Source organism: Ictalurus punctatus, chromosome 2 (genome assembly GCF_001660625.3).
Source record: "Ictalurus punctatus breed USDA103 chromosome 2, Coco_2.0, whole genome shotgun sequence".
In the NCBI taxonomy this organism is placed as follows: Eukaryota; Metazoa; Chordata; class Actinopteri; order Siluriformes; family Ictaluridae; genus Ictalurus; species Ictalurus punctatus.
In genome coordinates, this window is record NC_030417.2 from 26,054,647 (window position 1) to 26,074,646 (window position 20,000).

At 38.0% G+C, this 20,000-nt stretch overlaps 1 protein-coding gene across 6 annotated transcripts in view; it reads left to right on the forward strand.

Annotated features, from left to right (window-relative positions):
- The first annotated feature begins 9,226 nt into the window (after window positions 1–9,226).
- tlcd4b (TLC domain containing 4b) overlaps window positions 9,227–20,000 on the forward strand; it is a 23,135-nt gene continuing 12,361 nt past the window's right edge. Inside the window, exons 1-5 of one of the 6 annotated variants that reach the window (XM_047150105.2) lie at window positions 9,229–9,380; window positions 9,461–9,551; window positions 10,976–11,110; window positions 12,162–12,314; window positions 15,182–15,271. In XM_047150105.2, the coding sequence (XP_047006061.1) occupies window positions 12,169–12,314; window positions 15,182–15,271 (236 nt within the window). In that variant the 5' untranslated portion in view covers window positions 9,229–9,380; window positions 9,461–9,551; window positions 10,976–11,110; window positions 12,162–12,168. Of the gene's footprint in view, window positions 9,552–9,779; window positions 10,579–10,975; window positions 11,111–12,161; window positions 12,315–15,181; window positions 15,272–20,000 lie in introns of those variants that run through there. The other 5 variants (XM_017456281.3, XM_017456264.3, XM_017456291.3 and 2 more) reach the window with 5 other exon arrangements.

Genomic DNA, 20,000 nt, shown 5'->3' on the forward strand with positions numbered 1-20,000 from the left:
CACCGTACACATCCCTGTGTATGAGCTGTTACTATAGAAATGATAAGGTTTGAACAAGCACTTTAATATAAACCTGTGATTTGAATAACAGCCAGAGCTGCTGTTATCGAAAATGAATCAACACCTGATGACCAATCAGATTCAAGAAGGCCGTAGCATAGTTAGGAATAACTTCATTCTCAAGGCACAATACACTACAAAAAGTCAAAGTGGCAACAGCTTTTGACATTTTGATAACAAACTAATGCAGAACATCATCAGAACCATGAGGCTGTAACATTACAAAATAACATTTCTGAAAATCTTAATGAGGATTCATAATGTTCTTCACCATGTTCTAACAACGTAAGACAAAAACAACAACAAAAAAAAAAAACACTAGACAAAAGCAACATTATGGAAACATTTGTGGTAATGGTCCTTAAAGGGGAAAAATAAAGTAAATAAAACAAAACAACAACAAATAGTTCTTTACTTCTCCAAGAAAAATGTTTATATTAGTAAAGTAACATACCGTATTACACACATAATACCACATTTCTGACAAAAAAAAATTAATCCTGGCTATGAGGGCTTACTAAAAAACAAAACAAACAAACAAAAAAAAAAACAGAAGCAAGTGTGACAAAGCTTTGAGTAGAACTGAAGCTAGTTTCCTTATAAAACTACACAAAATGTAGACTAGTGAGCCATTTTAAAGGGATTCACGGCAAATATTAGCTCTGTTTACTTTAGTGCTGTTTACTGCTTTGAAGATTGTCTTTATGAAAAACATTTTAATTGGGTAGGTATTTTATATATATATATATATATATATATATATATATATATATATATATATATATATATATATATATATATAAAATACTTAGTTTGTATTATGTACTATTTTCAGATATCCTTTAAGAATGCCTTTGACAAAAGAAAAGACATATTGAAATCATTGTCATGGCTGGATCGGGAAGCTGTCACAATGATGAAATGGAGAATGTATGGATACTTTTGGGACACCCTGTATATATATATATATATATATATATATATATATATATATATATATATATATCATCATTTCAGTATGAGCGATACAATGTAGTTACAATTATGAGAATTTATGTAAAGCGTTTCAGAAGCATAATGCAATAGGATGCAAGATGTTTCTGCTAAGCTAAACTAACAGCTAACAGATGTTCATCTGCAGGACTGAAGGCTGTCGAAGATGAATTCGAGCAGTGTGTAAAAATCTGCTTCATTCAGTACACGTGGTTTATTTTCTAAGCCTGTACACAGTAAACTGTATTTCACTTCTTCCATGCTGAGACAGGACTGACAGATGCGTGCTGGCTGAGTGTGTGGGATGGAGAGAGCAGGCAGGTAAGGCCCTCTGACAAGTGTTACGTGCCACAGCTGGCTAAAGGTCCCTCAGCACGAGCATCCTCTGTCATTCCAGCTAGCACTCAGCCTCGTCACTCAAACATCACACAGCACGACGGCTCTCCTCTGAGACAGATGTTATAGTCAGACAGTTAATTTCCTTCTACCTTATGTTCTTAAATGAAGTAAATACAACTGGTAGGCTCTATTATTAATTAATCATTAGAATGAAATTGAAACTATATTATGCAGCATAGCTGAAAATAAATACAGTATCTTGTGTATAAAACATTTAGGACAGTGCAGCTTTCCATGGACATTTCAATTCTTTAACTTACCTTAACTGTAACTTAATGTTCTGTTCTTTGGGAAGTCATGTTTATAGATGCTGTGAAATGTAAGAAAATGTGAGTGTAAATGCAGGTAAACCAGGATGACAAAAAGAGTGAAAGGGACAGAGGAAGAAAAAGGAGCAGAGAGAAGGAGAATATTAAATTTAGTTATATCAAGTTGAGAAAAGGAAAAAGCAAAAAAAAAATGCAATAACAAAAATAAGCAGAACATCTCAAATAATAATAATAATACTTTAAAGGTAGTATAGTTATACAGCGATATTGTATTGTTCTCTAGAGTGGAATGGAGGTGAGACTTTCTAGTTTTTTTTTCTGAAAAATGCAATGCTCTTGCACAAATTCTTGCACAAGGATTTATTGTAGGAGGCTCATTGTATGCATTTAAATGCACGAGCTGCCCTTCATGACTGTTTATTGTTTATCGAGAGAAGAGAGGGCATAATTACTGCAAAATAGATGTAAATGTGTAAAGTGTCATGAGCAGAAGGGGAGATTTTTTGCTCTGTGTAGGTGTTTTATGGCACAATGCTATGCAAAGCATCATCAACAAAAACACCCCATGCTGATTTACACTCCTACACACGCACAGACACAGTCCAGGCTTAAACAGGGCTGCCATACAGGAATTAAAAACTAGATACCACTGGATTCTGCTGTTTTTCTTTTCTTTTTTTTTCCTTTTAATAAATAGGTATGAACGAAATAAGTTTTGAGGGCTGTGATTTTAATGTGAAGTGGCATTTAGCAAATCTGTTTTCACAGTACAATAATGAGGCTGGTTGTTATGTGATGTTCCGGCTACATAAGACTTCAGAACTGTGCTGCCACAGGGCTTATCACACAAACATGATTCCTGTTATGCAAGTTATTGGCAAGCTGATTTCTGTGGATCCTGCATCTGACAAAGACTGCCACCTGGTGTTCATGTATTCATCTGCAGGGCAGTTTTTCCTCACCAAACATCATTTGTATGTTAACTTCCATTAACCATCAGTAATGTGTCTGACAGGTTTTGTTGTAACATTACAAAATACCATTTCTGTCATGTTCTGAAAATCTTACTGGATTTTTTAAAAAATAAAACGTTCTCTTCATAATGTGGTCGTAATGGCAAAAAAAAAAAAACATTGTCAGACTTGTTAGCTGTGACTTGTGATATTTCCTATGATTAAATAATTATACAGTACATTACCAATATAGTACAGTCACACATAACACTCAATACACTATCAGAAAGAGTCTTACATTTGACCTTCGTGAGCCATAAAATAATCTTAATCTATATTAATAATTGATTATATAATATATATTCATAAGCAACAATTTTGCATGCCTGTTTGCAATGCATTTACATTTGTATTAAATACATCAAACATGGCATATATGACAAAAGAAGGTTGAATATATGTTTATAGCTGTTATTCATATTGATAATGGTGATTGAGTAGAGTTATGAAAGTTATGAAGAATTGGGGAGGTAATGAAGTTATGAAATCGTTATTTGATTCCTGCCAAAAATGAAACATGAATATCGGATAAACTTATATTTGACTATGCAGTCTTGTCAAATTTCATGAAAATGAAAGGAAGCAGTGGCAGTGAAATAATACCTATAGGCCATTTCAAAAGAGTCTTTTGACATCCCTTCACTTTTAAAAGACTATAAATGAAAATAAAGGTCTGTAATAGCAAACGAGGCTGCACGCTTTGTGCAGAACCTGAGGAGGCACTGAACCTGCCAGACATCTTGCAATTACAGGCAAGACGAGTGTAGGTTGAATCAAGAAATGACCAGAAATCTCTGAGCAGGACATTCAAGCAGTTTCAAAAGAGATTCTAAGAAATGTTTGGGGCCAAGGCAGGGTTACCTTTAGAGCCTCTTTTGCACAGAAGCAATAAAAACCATTCATTATCAAGACACATCTAATAAATGGGTTCAAGCAGGAAAGGGAATGTCATGGGCCTGTGTGTGCAGAAAAACAATAAAATAAATGAGAGAATCGTTACTTTTCACAGCATTTAGTCTGCTGCTACACATAATGGAAGTATACCTCTTTTTTTATAAACACACTAGAAGGCACACTCTTTATAAAAATGTCAGACATGTCACTTTGCCTCTGCCCTAGGTATAAAGGTATAAAACATAAAACAACATCTGACTATAAAACATTACATGAAACATTACCTGACTACGTAAAAACATTGCCTGACTATATGACTTTTGTATTCATGATACAAATAAAGGTCAAAATCATTCTGTTACATGTGTAAATCCATTATATCAATGCCATATCATTGCAGTAAAAACAAACAAATTAAAATGATTGATTCAAAATTGTTTGTATGTACTGTTTTTATTATTATTATTATTATTATTATTATTATTATTATTATTTATATAGCACTTAATATTAAGAGACCTCAGTGACCTTTGCATGGTTGTTAGTGCCAGACAAGCTGAAACGCCAGCAAGGCAGAAATGCCTTGTTGATGAGAGAGGTCAGAGGAGAATGGCCAGACTGGTTTGAGCTGACTAGGCTATGGTAACATAAATAACCCCTCTTTACAACTGTGGATAGCAGAAAAACATCACAATTGCACAACAGATTGAACCTTGAGGTGGTTGGGTTACAACAGCAGAAGACCACATCGGGTTCCACTCATGTCAGCCAAAAACAGGAATCTGAGACTACAGTGGGCACAGACTCACCAACACTGCACAGTTGAAAATTGGAAAAAGACTAGGTGATGTTTTTCCAATTCTCAGTTGCCCAGTTTATGTGAATCTGAGGTCTTTTCTGTGCTGAGAATGGTCTACCACATGAAAATATCTGGTCAGAGACAAAGGTCCTATGCAGGGAAGAAGAGGGTGACACATAGAGCGTAGACAGATCATATCAGACTACAATCAGTTGCTGTGTAATGGCAAACTGAATCTATATGGTAGTTTTACCTCAAATATATTTGTACATTCAAGTGGTATATAGAACTGTGCAGAGGTTTTAAGCCATCCAAGAAAATTGCACGATATGCCGAAATGTTTGTGGACACCTGACCAATCACAACCATATGTGCTTGTTGAACATCCTATTACAGATTTGGTCCCCCTTTGCTGTTATAATGTCCACTTTTCTGGGAAGGCTTTCCACTAGATTGTGGCATGTGGCTGTGGGGATTTGGGCTCATTCAGCCACAAGAGCATTATTAAGGTTAGGCACTGATGTCGGGTGAGGAGGCCTGACATAGTCAGTTTTCCAGTTCATCCTGAAAGTGTTCAGTGGGGTTGGGGTTAGGGCTCTGTGCAAGCCACTGGAGTTCTTCCACTCCAAACTTGGCAAACCGTGTCTTCATGAAGCTTGCTTTGTGCACATCGTCATGCTGGAACAGGTTTGGGCCCCTTAGTTCCAATGAAGGAAAATTGTAAACATACATGTACAGTGTACAAAGACATCCTATACAATTGTGTGCTTCCAACATTGTGGAAACAGTTTGAGGAAGAGCCTCATATGGGTGTGATGGTCAGATGCCCACAAACTTTTGACCATATAGCATATTTATTAAAATAGTTTATCTGGGCAAAGTGTAAATTGAGTTTGATTAACATAAATAAATCATGGAATAAATGCAAGAAAAAAAATGATATGATATGGAACATTATTCAAATTGACATGGCTAGAACTGAAGAGGGGTTTGAAAATCTCAATGAAGAGAGAAAAGCTGAGAGAAGAAATGCAGTGGAAGACCCAAAAGCACTGACGGCCTTTTCTTTAAAAAAAAAAACAAACAAAAAAAAACAAAAAAAAAACACTACACTAAGGTACTACAGTGACAACTGTCATTTCAGCCAATGGGGATGGCCAAAATCATGAATTTTGGTATTCTGGAATATAAACCGACTATAATTTATGGTAGTAAAAACTTGATTTCAAAACAATAACAACCACCCAATCGCACCCAAACCCAGTTGGAGTGGGGACTCTTATATGAAACTGAAGTGCAAGATTACTTGGATAGAGAAAGGCATGGTAATATATTTCTAGGTATGTACTCACTTACTTGAGGGAAAAACACTTTTCTCAGCAATTTCTTATGTTATTAACAATAATGCAACCACCAACTGTAATAGAAAAATTAGAGGGAAAAGTAAATGCAATAATAACTATATGTGCAGTATGGAAAGCTATATTTATTTTACCACTTGTATTATTTTGGGGAAAGAACTGTAGGTAGCACAGGAGTGCTGCAATGGGGTTTTTGTTCTCCCTAGGTATTTTCTAGGTTCTTTGGTTTTCTCCTGTCTCCCAAAACTTGTCAGTAGGTGGATTACTAAATTGCCCCGGGTATGAGTAAGTGTGTGAATGTGTGTTTATGGTGCCCTGTGATAGACTGGCGTCCCATCTGGAATCGACTTGTTCAGCTTGTGTCCAGTGTTCCTGGGATAGGCTTCGGATTCACCCTTTACAGGATAAAGTGGTTACTGAAGATGAATAAATGAATGAATGAATGGATGAAAGAAAAGAACTAATCATGGTCATTTTTGGATCAGCTGTTAAATGCATGAAGTTACATAAGTTACCGACTATCCTTAAAGGGAAGTATTGGATATGTTTATGTGGCATTAAAATACGTTATAGGAGCAGGGGCCAAAGGTAAAACAGTCTAATGTAACACTCAATTTTCACAAAATGACTTTTGGCACAAACATCAAAAAAGAATGAAAATATATATATATATATATATATATATATATATATATATATATATATATATATATATATATATATATATATATATATATATCTTTTTTGATGTTAAGGTGAACTAGAAGAGTGTTAATTGTGTTTCATGACCAAAGCTTTGAGTGGGGCAGGTTGTGCATCAGTAACTGACATAGCCTCAAACAAAATTATGTAACAAATTTATGTAGAGAGGCTTATGCTGTAGGCTACCATCTAGTGAATTTTTAGTTACCCCATAATAGGCAGTTGATAGTCAATAGTCATACAGCATGCAGCCTTGCAGCTCATTTTGAGTGGTTTTATACGTACCTTTGTCCAACCGTGTTTGATACAGCAGGTGTGTTTCCAGTGATACACATATAGATGCCAGATGCTATCACTGTAAATATAGATTTAATACTGATTATTGCTATAAAGCACAGAGTTGGGGTACTCGATCCTGGACTCGGACCAATAATGTCCAATAATCCAATAATGTCCAGTAATGACTCAGACTTGTCATGCACTCTGGAAAATTTGTACTCGAACATGACACGTGTTACGTGTAACACTGAAAGATAAAAAAAATAAATAACAACATAAAATTAAGATAACAAGAAATCAATGAATGTCTCCCTACCTGACCAGGGGGCTTTCTGTGCGCACACACCTGAAATGTGCACACAGAAAGCCACCTCATCGTGTGAGTACTGAAATGAGTTCTCTTTAGCTGCTTATTACGCTTGGATAGTCAAATAAATACACACTCTTCATGTCAAAATGCAGGACTGGACAAGTATTCATGCAAACACAGTCGGTTATGCTTTAAGTGAATGTGAACAGTTGGGGGAAAAGCAGAGGTGTGTCAATACAGTATATTGGATCTGTGCATTAGGTTTTAAAGTGACAGCAGTCTAATAAACCTGCTACTATCTGTGTCATTAATGTCAATCAAACAACAAAACACAAAGAAAAAATCACTCACTCACTCTTACTCATTACTTACTTGATTGAATAACTTCAGTAAATTTAATAAGAATCACTGTATATGTCATACAGTGAAGTCTAATTTATTTGACATTTTATTGCTTTCAATTTCCGTACTATTTCTTACTTGAATACTACTGATAGACCTGAGAAAACACATCCTTATCGTGAAATAAGATTGTAATCGTATCGTCCACCCCTAAACATTAGTATTTGGTGATTCCAGTCTTGAATTTAACGTAAAATGTGAAATGTACTTCTTGTTGTAGTAAATATCATAAACCCTGCTGATAAGGATTTTTTTTCCATTTAAGGAATTAAAATGAATGAGTTCAGAAATGTTCAGAAATGAGTTTGCTGTTATTAAATAAAGCATGAAGCTTGTTGTTATGACATGCTGATAAATGTAACTCTACTCTATACTCTCTCTCTCAGCCTATAAAACTGTGGGAGAGACGCATCAAATCATTGAAATGTCAACTCGAACTGGAGGACACAATATAGTGATACAAAAACTAAACAAGTTCATTTGTATTTTCATACACTTGTAATATAATAAAAGTTCTACACATACCTCTATATCCCTTTTTTCTTTGAAACCATGTTTTGATAGGAAATCTAGTTGAGGTGTTGATGACATGAAATAAAAATATTAAATAGCAATTTGGCAGTTTGTGAAGGTTAAGATATTATTTTAACAGCTCAGTGTTGAGTTTACTATAACAAATTTTTTTTTTTTAATTCATTTAAATTACTTTCTGGACTCAGCCAGACTCGACTTTTGTACTTGGACTCGGTCTCGACTCAAACTCAACAAAGGTGGACTCGGACCCAACAGTAATAAAACAAGAATTTGGCAGCGTCTGAGTATTTTTTAAATTAACCCAATTTGGCGTAAAAGCATATCCCTGACAACCCCATTATCTATCCTGTCAGCTGCTCTTCTTCCACATTTATAAAGCGAACATGGGGCAGCGTGAATCCTGTCCCAATTGTTGCACTTTTGCAGTTCCTTTTTGGTACCACTAGGTGCAATAATAACTCCATCCATCCATTTTCCATGCTGCTTATTCTGCTCAGGGTCCTGCCTGGAGCCTGTTCCCTGTCCCAGGGAACTCAAGGCCCAAGACAGGGTGCCAACCCATCACAGGGCACAACTGCACAAACATTCACACACTATGCCAATCAGCCTACAATCTTTGGACTAGGGTAGGAAACCGGAGTGCCCGGACGAAACCCCCCAAGCAGAACATCCAGGCTCTGAAACACAGACCAGAGGTGGGATTCGAACCCCAAACCCTAGAGTTGCAAGGCTGACCATGCTGACCACTGTGTCCCCTGTAAAAATAATAATAATAATAATAATAATAATAATAATAATAATAAATAACTCTTAGCAAATCAGTGAAACATTGCCTTATATCTTTCAAATAACATTTTTAATCCATCAAAAGAGGTAATTAATATTTCAACGGAAATGTATGGATTTATGAATGAGCACTTTATGAACATTAACATTTGTTGAACGGTCCTGCTCCTGTGGACAAGCAGACTTAAGTATGAACCATGGGTGTTAATCAGGTATGAGCTGAGATTCAGCCTACTACAAAATGACCATTCACTCAGCTATTGTTTAGCGCCGTCGTGCTCGTGCGTGGCAACATCCGAAACCGCATACTGCCACGTGTACTAAACAGTATGTCAAAATAGTACTGTATGTAAGGACTTAGCATACTCTTTAGTGCGGTAGTATGCGGTTTCAGATGTAGCCTGTGTTTCATTTCCCTGTGTGTGCAGTGGGATTGGCCTGGCGAAGGGGTGTGTGTACTGAGAGGCGGGTTGAGAGTGTGTTGTTAGCTCCAGCGTTTAGCTCAATCTGTCAATACGTTGCAGAAACGAAGGCAAACTCAGCGACGAATACTAATTAAAATAGCAGTTATTTTTGGAGGTACGACATGACCTGGGTCTCGTTGCTCTCTCCTTTTTGCCGGTAGTCCGTGAAGGGTGTGTTTTGTTTTTTTCTTTTAGCTGACCGGCTAGCTAAGTTTGGGAAGTGAAGAGAAACGGGAGCAGAACAGGACTGAGAGCTGCTTACACAGACCTATGCGACAGAAAGCAGGTAGCTAGCATTCACTGGCTGTTTGTTTATTTAAAAAATAATAATAATAAAAACACCGTGCCATTTGTTGTTTTGTTAGATTGTTACGTCTGTTTCAGCAGCACCGCCATAGGAGACTCGGTTGGTCCATATTCTGTGAGATATTTCCACAATAAGAGCATTACATTCGATATGTTTATTGTGTAACATCTTTCCGTGCTGCCTCTGCGGCTCTCTCAGCAGCTTTGTGTGGGTTTTTTCTGCCTGCAATCCAGCGCCTCGGGGCAGGGAGATGCTCAGGGTGGTTAGACCGCGTACAAGATTTTAGTTTTAGATCAGCTGGTGGAGTGTACGTGGACTGTACGACTACACCTGGTAACAGCTTTAGAAATTTAGCTGTGTGTGCGCGCGCGCGCGCGCTTGTGTGTGCGTGCTCGTGTGCGCGCATATAACTATCAGTGTCGCATTCTCTGGCATGTCTATTGCAGCTTGCTGTGTGTGTAGCGTGTGCCTTATATATGTGTAGAAATGTCATCAGTATCAGCACTCAGTACGTCATTGATCACACGAACAGCTTAATCAAAGCTGCTATATTATAGTAATAAGCAGGAATGTAGGATGTGGTTCACGGAGATAGATTCTTCTGACTGCCAACAAAGAGATGCCCTATAGGTTCAGTATGTGAGTGGATCTTCAGTATAATGATTCAGTGATCTGACCTTTTTCCATTTCAGACAAGATGCTAGTACAGCTTTGGGGTTCAGCTGATAATATTAATATAATACTGCCATCCTCACACTGACTCTCTTTTTTTTTCTTTAACAGCATAGCACGATGGTGGCTTTCTTTAAAGCAATGTGTTTTCTGCTAACATGCATGGTTCGGGTCAGTCGTTCAGTATTACACATTCACAGCGTAAAAACACAAGTGGTTTGGAATGTAAAATTGTCTAATCCACTTTCATACCGTTCCAGGATTTTAGGCCGGTTTGGGCCCTGATGGCGGTGCTGGCGGTGGATCGGTGTGTTGGAACGGTGCATGCCTTACAGTAATTCTTGCTGTTTCTTCACTCTCTGGCCTTTCTCTTAAACGAGAGAGGGTTGAAAGAAAAACCCGGAGTGATTATGAAATTCCGTACTGTATGAAGTCTTTTACTGTACCTCGCTAGGGTTCTTCTTCTCTATCCACCCTGTTTTAAGGCATCACTGTGGTGCATCTTTAACCTTAATTATTCACGTAGTATGGCATGCGAATGCTTCTGCAAACTGATGAGTGTATTTCCCTTTGTGTCGGTAATTCATTCGCATCATCTCGTATTGTTTTTATACCCGGTACGTTTCTTAGCATATCTTACAACACGAAACACTAGAACCGATCATATAACATTGATCAGACCTTCTCACATCCAGTCGTTTTACACTATTTTGTGGACTTTTGTCTTAAAGGCTGTACGGGATGGACAACCGTGTCTCCGTGTTTCGTGATGAAGGAAAGAATGTCAGCACGTCATCTGATCATTGGTCTTTCCATGCACCTTAATCAATGGCCTATTGTTACTGCATTGTCAGCTGCATACCGAGGTAGATTAATTATTTAAACCTTTCATAGGAGAAAAGGTTTTGCTCCTTGTTTATACAGGCATTTTAATCAGATTTTAGGATTGTAGTCCATTGTTTAGCTGACAGAGACCGATTATGTGGAGCTTTGCAACACAGGACTTTGGCCTGTCTGAGGAAAAGGCCGTGTTTGGGCATCCTGTGGAAATCCATATTGGTGGAATTAGACACCGTGATCAAACAGCAATTAGATTTACAGTGAACAAAGTCTGAAGATTAGAGACAAGTAATGGATGTGATGTGCATGTTGGGAAACGTAGGCCAAGGCGTACTGTATCAGAATTCTTCAGGAATGAGCATTTTAGGGTTATTTCAGTGTGTGTTGCTGAGCGAATGTGGTGTTTATGTTTGGTACTGTAATGCCCTCTATCACTCTGGCTTTGAAGTTAAGAAAAAGTATATGTAAAAGACTGTGCTTACATTTGAACACATTTGTGTGTGTGTGTATGTGTGTGCGCGCGCTACAGAATGAGACAGGGAGAAATTTGAAAGTGAACTGGAGAAACCACAGAGCACACAGGATACCTTTTAAAGAGTCTACTGAGAGACATTGACCCCTTGATGTTTGCTTTTAATTTCACTCCTACGTATTGTACAACATTTTTCCTTCACATATTTTCTCACACCGCATATATGTTTATACATACTTCCCTTTACTGCTAACTCAATCCCCATTACTTCTCAGACTGTATTATGAACGCTAAGACGTTATGTTCGTTTTCTGATTATCCGTGAGGGAGAAAAAAACAGCAAATAGTTCTCTTTCATATCAGTGCTTTCCCAGCTACCACTGCAGTAACATGTTTCCTTCTTGGGGGGAAAATGCTGGCTGAACCAGTCTGTGTTGTTTTCCGGAGGAGGCGTTTGTTTTGCTACAGTTGAACTCAGCACCAGAGAGAATCTGCAGTTGTTGTAATTCAGTGATACAGACAATGAGACAATCTGTAGGGTTTTTTGTTGTTGTTGTTTGTGTTTGTTTGTTTTAAAGAAAACCACACATCACTATTTGTTGCAGGTGAGTGATGGAGGCTAGAGAGTTGTACGTGGTGGCTGGAAGCTTCATTGGGTTCCAGCTATTCTTCTCTGGAGTCAGCCCATTAGTGTCGTCTACGTTAACACAGGGCTATGGGAAACTTCCACCTAACAAACTCAACGAGTGGAACTCCAGGTACAACACACACACACATGCACTGACTCAAGACGAACATAACAGATCACATTCAGTGTATCATTAGTATAACATTATCCTGCATTGAACTTGTTTCCATTTATGTTATATTTGTGTTGAATCAGTATGTTAATCTTAGTTATTCCCATAACATGCCATTCAACATCAACATACAACATACATACATATATCTGGTTCCCTTTGTGTTGCTAAATGTGTCTCATAGTCTCTCACTGATTCAGACCTTTGTTTTGAGTCAGAAAGGTACACTAGTATCTCCTGAAGCAAGCAAAGCCGTAAAAGATCACACTGGCAGATCCAACACCGATAAATACACATTACACTGTTGTAGCTGAAACCTGTGTATTTGGATGAGAGTTCAAGGAAAAATCCACCCTGAACGACTTGCATGTTGTCCGCTGTTGTTGCTGTGCTTCAGTTCCAGTCCACAATATTGCATGAACGATTAAAGTTCACTATAGTAAAGCAGGATCAGTAGCCACTCAGGCCTGTAAGTGTAAACGTGCGCTTAAAGTTATGAGTTTTTCCTGCTCCGACAGAGCAAACAAAAGACATACTTTTCTGGAGGCGTTCATGATTTGTTTTGTCTTCCATTTGGGAAATCACGTCAATACAACCTCCAGTTTACCACGTACAAGGCGACATGAACGCAGCGTTAGTTTTAACCCTCACTTCATCTCTACCTAAAGAGAGTGATTAGGGATAAAGTATAACATTAATTTAGTTCCTATAACCAAAGACGGAAATAGGTGCAACCGAAGGTTAAACACACGTTTGCGCTTTAGGATTTAAATATCTGACTCCAAAGAATAATCTTCTAGTTAGTGCTAGAAGTGTAATACCTCAGTGTTCTGAGTGATGTTTAATCTAAAACAGTTTCAGGCTTAGCTTTCGTTATAATTTGACGTTCCTATGTCAGAGGCTTTTACATAGCCTATAGTAAACAATAATTCTGTTAGCTCAGAGGTTTATATCAACGTGCAAGACTAGACCTTTCCTATTTACTTGTCAGAGGTTTCAGTTAAACTTGTTAGAGGTCACTTTCAAACATTCTACAACTTTAGCTTAGGAAACTCACTTTTAAGTCGTGTACTTTTAATGCAACACACTTTCTTACAGAAGAACTGCAGAGTTTTTGGATCTAAGGTAAAAAAATAAGTTTATTGCACAAACACAAATGGACAGTTTACAGAAAACAGAGGACTTACAAATTGATGGACAGTGTCACGGGCATAGGATGCGTAATGTTATAGCATCTCTGATGGCAAGAAGCCCCTCTGATGGTACAAGGCCGCCTCGGTGGTAAAAAGCTTTACTTTATAATACAAAGCATACTGTTTTATACCCCGAGCCTCTTTGAAGTGTATCAATGACTAGAGTACCAAACAGGAGAGACCCAAATGTGTTTTATGGCAGGATGGATGCCCAGCTGGCTAGATTACCCTAAGGATCTGCATGTTAATTAAGGTCCTGAGAATGAGTCGGTGGGAACAAAGGCAAATGGTCTGTGTCTGTGCAGGTGTGTGTGTGTGTGTGTGTGTGTGTGTGTGTGTGTGTCAGAAAAAAGAACACGCATCGTAACATATACTGTAAATGTTGTTTCCTAAACCTATATGATATTTATGATGTCACCACATTGCGGGTTAGTATGGATTAGATTGATACCAAACATGCCCTGAGGAATACTGTAATTAAACACAGTTTAGATGACTAGGTTCTCTGAAACATATTTCTGAATCAAATTACTGCCACAATTTATAAATCTACTACAGTGATGCAACAGTGCTTTAGTCTGTCCAACTCTTTCACCTCCTCATCTGTACATTCTTCAACTTTCATCCTAATACCACCATCTCATAGATCACTAACTAGCTGAGCGTCGTCTCTGCCTCTTATTGCTGCATTGCATTCTGGAACTTTGAGTCCAGTGTTTGCTGCTTCCATTACTTCTACATTGAATTGATCATTAATATGATATTCAGTGTCCCTGGAAACGAGACTTTATCACTTGTGTGTGATATCGCTGGAAATTTTTCTGCCATTAAACGCCATTGTAAGTGCGCTACTGTTACAATGTGACGTCAGACCAGCACACAACAGCCAACTTCTCACAGAAATATGGAAAACACCGCACCAGAATATCTAAACACATCACAAATAATTCAACATGAAAATATTTCATGTGTTTCAGGGTGGAGGTTTCCTTTAAGACTAGGTCCAGTGTTAGTCTTGGGTTGACAGAATAGGCAATTGGAAGTGATATTGATTTTTTTTAAAAAAGTGAGGCCCCTTTAACCTGGACAGTATTCAAACTAAAAGTGGGTCTGTTAGTAAAGAACGGTTTCTGTTGGCTTTTGTGAAATGCAGCTGTGTTTACCTTTGCACTCAGCACGCATATTGCTGTCAGAAATATTCCCCATGCACATTACAGCCTTAAAAAAAAAAACATTTTAAAGCTGCACTCCTTCATTTCTAAACCACTGTCTTTCTGGTAGACGTGTGCCGCTCAAAGACTTCTTCAGCACAGCTGCAGCTTTCCTGACACTGTAGTCAACTGCAATAAGCAACTGTCAATCCTGCTTCTTTCATATTATGAAAGAAGGAATGTTTTCACTTTCATCTGCTGTTATTGTAACCTCAGGTACAGGAAAGGCCAATTTAAGTTGCCTTATTTATTTATTTTTAAATACCCAAAGCAGAATTTCTCCAGAGTCTACATAGTGCTATTCCAAACCCCCCCCCCCCCCCCCCTCCCCCCCCTCATCACTGCATTGGTCAGCTATCAGACAGGATTACTGAACTTCTCTGTCTGTCTCCAAAATACTGACTTGTTATTGCGTCCCTAGGCTCGTGTCCACTGTCCACGCTGTGATTGTTGGGCTTTTCTGCCTTTACATCCTGTGGTTTGATGACGCCGTCAACGCAGATCCAGTCTGGTAAGAGGAAGACACGGAGCTTAAAGGGGAATGCTGCTCATTCATCTCCACACACTTCACACTGACCATCACCCTCCAAGCATTTAGTGAGAGCTTGAGACTAATTTGGTCATTTGTCAATTTTACCAGCGAGCACTGCTTTTCTGTGGAAACTCAACGATTCCAAAATTTCAATTGTCATGATAGTTTAGCGAAAATTTACCAAGGTCTGTTAAGATTCCTAAAGTCCGAATGGAGTTTTAGATGGACTATTCAGTGAGACATTTTCCCCTTTACGTGAATAGGCGTGTTTCCACTGAGATTCTGGAACCTTCTGAGGAACGGACTTTGAGCTATGCCCAATGAGAACTACAAAGTTCTAGGAGTTTCCACCACACTGCAGAGACCATAATGTAATGTATAATATAAAATAAGAGTGACAAAGTGTCAGAACACTACAAATGACTGCCACACGGAGAACATGGATGTTATTTGTGCTTCTTTATTACTTTTGCTTTGTTGTTGTATGATGATGTTTAGGGATGCATCATTACCAATACTGGTATCGGGTATCCATCTGATAATGTGCTCATTTACTGATACTCATACTCAAAAACCGCTGAGGTACCAACATCCAACCAACCAACATCCAGTAGGTTGTCATGCTAACGAACAAATGATGCAAAATGACAATGATCTGAACGTAGTCCGTGATTGATGATCAAAGCAGACTGCAAACTGTGCTCTATGACAATATCAAGAGGAGCAAATAACAGCGTCTTCCTACAATACAAGTTACCTGATAAAGCATCTTAAACCTAAAACTCAGCCCGATGATTCATTGCAAGTGGCAGCAGCTGTCACTGCAGCAAGCGCTGGCCAGGCGAGAAAAATGTCTACATGACTAGGATAGAGAAAATAACGTGACGGAAATAACATAAAGAAAATATCATGACAATCAGCCATTATCGATGCTTGACAACAAGTGATTCCTGCAGAATGAAGACAATGAACCGTGTTTTACTTGCAGCTGTACATAAAGTCTTTTCTTATATGAAATAAACTCTACTGTTCGCCACTGCTAGCCTTCTTTGATCCAAGGTAACCAACATAGCTAGCTAAATCACTTCAAGTAGAGTGAGCACTTTACAGTAAAGCTAAGGATATAAGTAATGAGCCTATTAGCTTAAATACATGAACCTGCATGTGTGCTTGTTTCTTGGCCACTGTGCAAGACAGGAAAGCATCCACGATGACACAGATTGCTTCATAAGTAGGTTCTGCTCGGTCTCAGTCTGAAGAAAATGGTATTGATTCGTCCTTAATGGTGTTAATATTAAATATTTGTTTTTTTAAACCAGTTACAGGCATGGAGGACGATGGTTCACTGTTCATATAAAAACATTCTAGCTATGTAAATTATTAGGCTCGGTCATTAGCTAGCATATGTGCAGTGTGTATTTTCTAGTTGCTTACACATCATAAAGATGAGGAAAGCTCTTTCTGTAAAAAAAAATAATAATAATAATTTTTTTTAACAGTTAGTGATGTTTACTACAGCAAACTTCACCTCAGAAGTTTCTCCCACATAGAAAAGTATACTAGTGTCCATCTATAGAAAAGTACCTACTTTTTATTTTTATTTTTTTTTTAAAAAGGCCCTGGTTCCCCTTGTGAAAATGCACCTAAAGTTCCTTGGTTCCTGAAAACGTTCTTGCAGTGGAAACACGCCTAATGGGTATGTTAGAGTACTCCTGCATTGTGAGGCTGGAGTTTTGGAGGTGTGTCTTGACCTCTCTAAGCACAGAACCACTTTCTCATATTTGTTTGTCCTCTTGTCTTTCTCTCTTTCTGTTATTCTGTTCCTTTCTGTTTCTGTTCTTTTTTTGCCTGCTGCCTGTCTGGTCTGCATCTTTGCATCCTGAGAGAGAAAAATGGTAATGTCTCCGTTGTGGTCTCCCTCTTTCCCCCAATCTCTCCATGTCCCTTTCCTTTTTTTCCCACCGTTCAGCCTTTCTAGGTCCTTTATGATCCGTCTGTCTGTCCGTCTGTCTATCCTTCTGCTCTTCCTACTTGTCTGAATTACCCTCCCATATGTCTGTTTTTCCTCCATCTATGTCATCTTACTGTCTCTCTCTACTGGTCTCTCTGTTTCATCTTCTTCATTCTTCATTCTTCCTCTGAATCAGGGAGCTCTTAGTTCTGCCAACAACATGCCTTTTCACAGCACACAACAGCCTCCCCATTTCTCTTTCTCTGGCTCTTTCTCAGATGCCCAAACTCTCTCTCCCTGTCACTCACGTCATGTGACACCCTCACTTGCCCCTTGTGCCTCAGAGCTGCCTCAGCCAGCAAATGCTTATGAGGCAAAAAATGAGAGACTGAAGGAAATAGGGAGGCTGCAGTGAACCCCCATGTGCTTTTGTCATGACGTTTCTTGTGATGTCTGTTTCTATGTGATGTTCTGAAGTGCATTTTTTTTTTCCTTTGACGAAGTCAGAAAGATTCCGTTCACAAATCCCACACCTCTCTGTCTCTCTTGAGGTTTTCTCATATCTATTTCTTTTGTCTCCTTGAATGCAATCTGTGAATGCATTTCGAGGCACTGATTTACTGAAAGCGTAGCATTTATTCACTCAGTCAGTTGTAGACATGGTTACTGTACAATGTTTGGTAGGCAAAAGCCTACTGTATAGCTCCCTGTGGTGAATATTGCATTACAGCCAACTCCAGAATTATTAGCAACTTTAAGAAAACGAGCAGAAAATATTAACACATACAACCAGTGAGATGTTTGTATCTAATGTCGTATTTAAGTTTCAAGGTGAGCATTTCTTTATGGAAAATACTGTTGTTGTTTTTTTTTTTTTTATTAACACAATTGATATTTGGTGAAGCCAGAGTGATTCATGTGTCCATTTCCTGGTAGATTTTCATCTCCTATGAATGATACAGTAAAGGGATTTTTGATCTGTACAACCACATATACATTATGAATATGTGACTTTGCTCACACCTATATGTGGGTCTTTCCCAAACTGTTGCCAGAAAGTTGGAAGCGTACAGTTTATATAGGGTGTCTTTATATGCTGTAGCATTACAATTCCCCTTCACTGGAACTAGAATTGTCACGATACCATAAACATATCTTATGATACTGTACCAGCTGAAGTATCACGATACCAAGTAGTATCACTATACTATGCAATATTGTGTTAATTCATCATTCAAATTTACAACATGAACTAAATTTACAGAAATACATAGATATAAATGAAAACAGACAAACCAGATTTTCTTCTCAATACTTTATTAAGAAGACTGAGTAAATGGAAAAGCTATTGGAAAAACTTAAGAACAATCAGACAATTGGCAAGCAACTAATTCAATGTGCCACATATTTTATCTATTGTTCCCTACAGCAATGAAATCATGCAATTGGAAATTGTCCTCAGAGTACTAAGAATGAACACAACATTAGGAATAAATAACTAAATTTGGAAATGAACTATAAAATTTGGAACATTAGCTCGCTTACTAGCAAACATGGCTAGTTTTACAGGGTTCGTACAGATGTTTCATAATGAAATTCCAGGACGTTCAAGGACTTTTCAAGTACTATTTTTGTTTTTGTACAAGGGATGCGCTATGCTCACATGCCGAATTCCCAATGAAGCCGATCTCATTTACATACCTTTCTGTTTCTGTTGTCAGACAGAGTATGAAATAGTATGAAATAGTGACTGAAACGCAAAGTGACTTGTCACTTCCAAGCCATTTCCAAGCTGCTCTGCACTGCTAAAATCCTGATTTATAACCGCAATGTCTTCTGAAAAAATCACAAGTTAAATACAATGGCTGTGCTGTGATTTGGGGATATTTACATATAAAATGATCACTCAGAGTTCATTTTACATCTGAAAGTGGACCGGAGCTGTCTCTGTTAAAATGAGTAAGCAAATAGCAGGAGGAGGAGGGACTGCAGCGGGGTGTCATACTGAGTGAAAGGACTGGGCTCTGTTGGGTTAAGGTCTGGTGAGTGACTTGGCCAGTCTACACCATTTCACTTTTCCCCTCTGATGAAGTCCTTTGTTGAGTTGGCAGTGTGTTTTGTATCATTGTCTTGATGCATGATTAAGTTCCTCCCAATTATTTTGGATGCATTTCTCTGTAAATTGGCAGACAAAATGTTCCTGTAAACTTCTGAATTCATTCCACTGCTAACATCATGACTGACATCATCAATAAGGCTCAGTGAGCCTGTTCCAGAAGCAGTCATAACACTACCTCCACGATGTTTCAGATGAGCGTGTATGTTTTGGATCATGAGCAGATCCTTTCTTTGTCTACACTTTGGCCTTTCCATCACTTTGGTAGAGGTTAATCTTGGTTCCAGAACTTTTGTGACAGCTCTCTGATGTTGGCTTATCCATTTTAATAACAAATGCAGCCTTCACAGGTGAAACTGAAGGTAAAACCAAGGGTAGAGGAGCTATTTATTATATTAATGTTCTGTTTATATTTATTTATTAATATATCTCTTCAAATATTCATCTTTTGATCTCAAACTCGAATGTCTTCAGTCTACAGCAAAAACAACTGAATTAGCCTTGCCGTTCCAATAGTTTCAGAGGGGGCTGTATTTACAAAAAAAAATTCTGAGAATTATTATTATTATTATTTGTAATGTATATTTCTCATTTTCATGAACATGCTATTAATTCTGAAGTTTAATCTAGAAGTATACTGT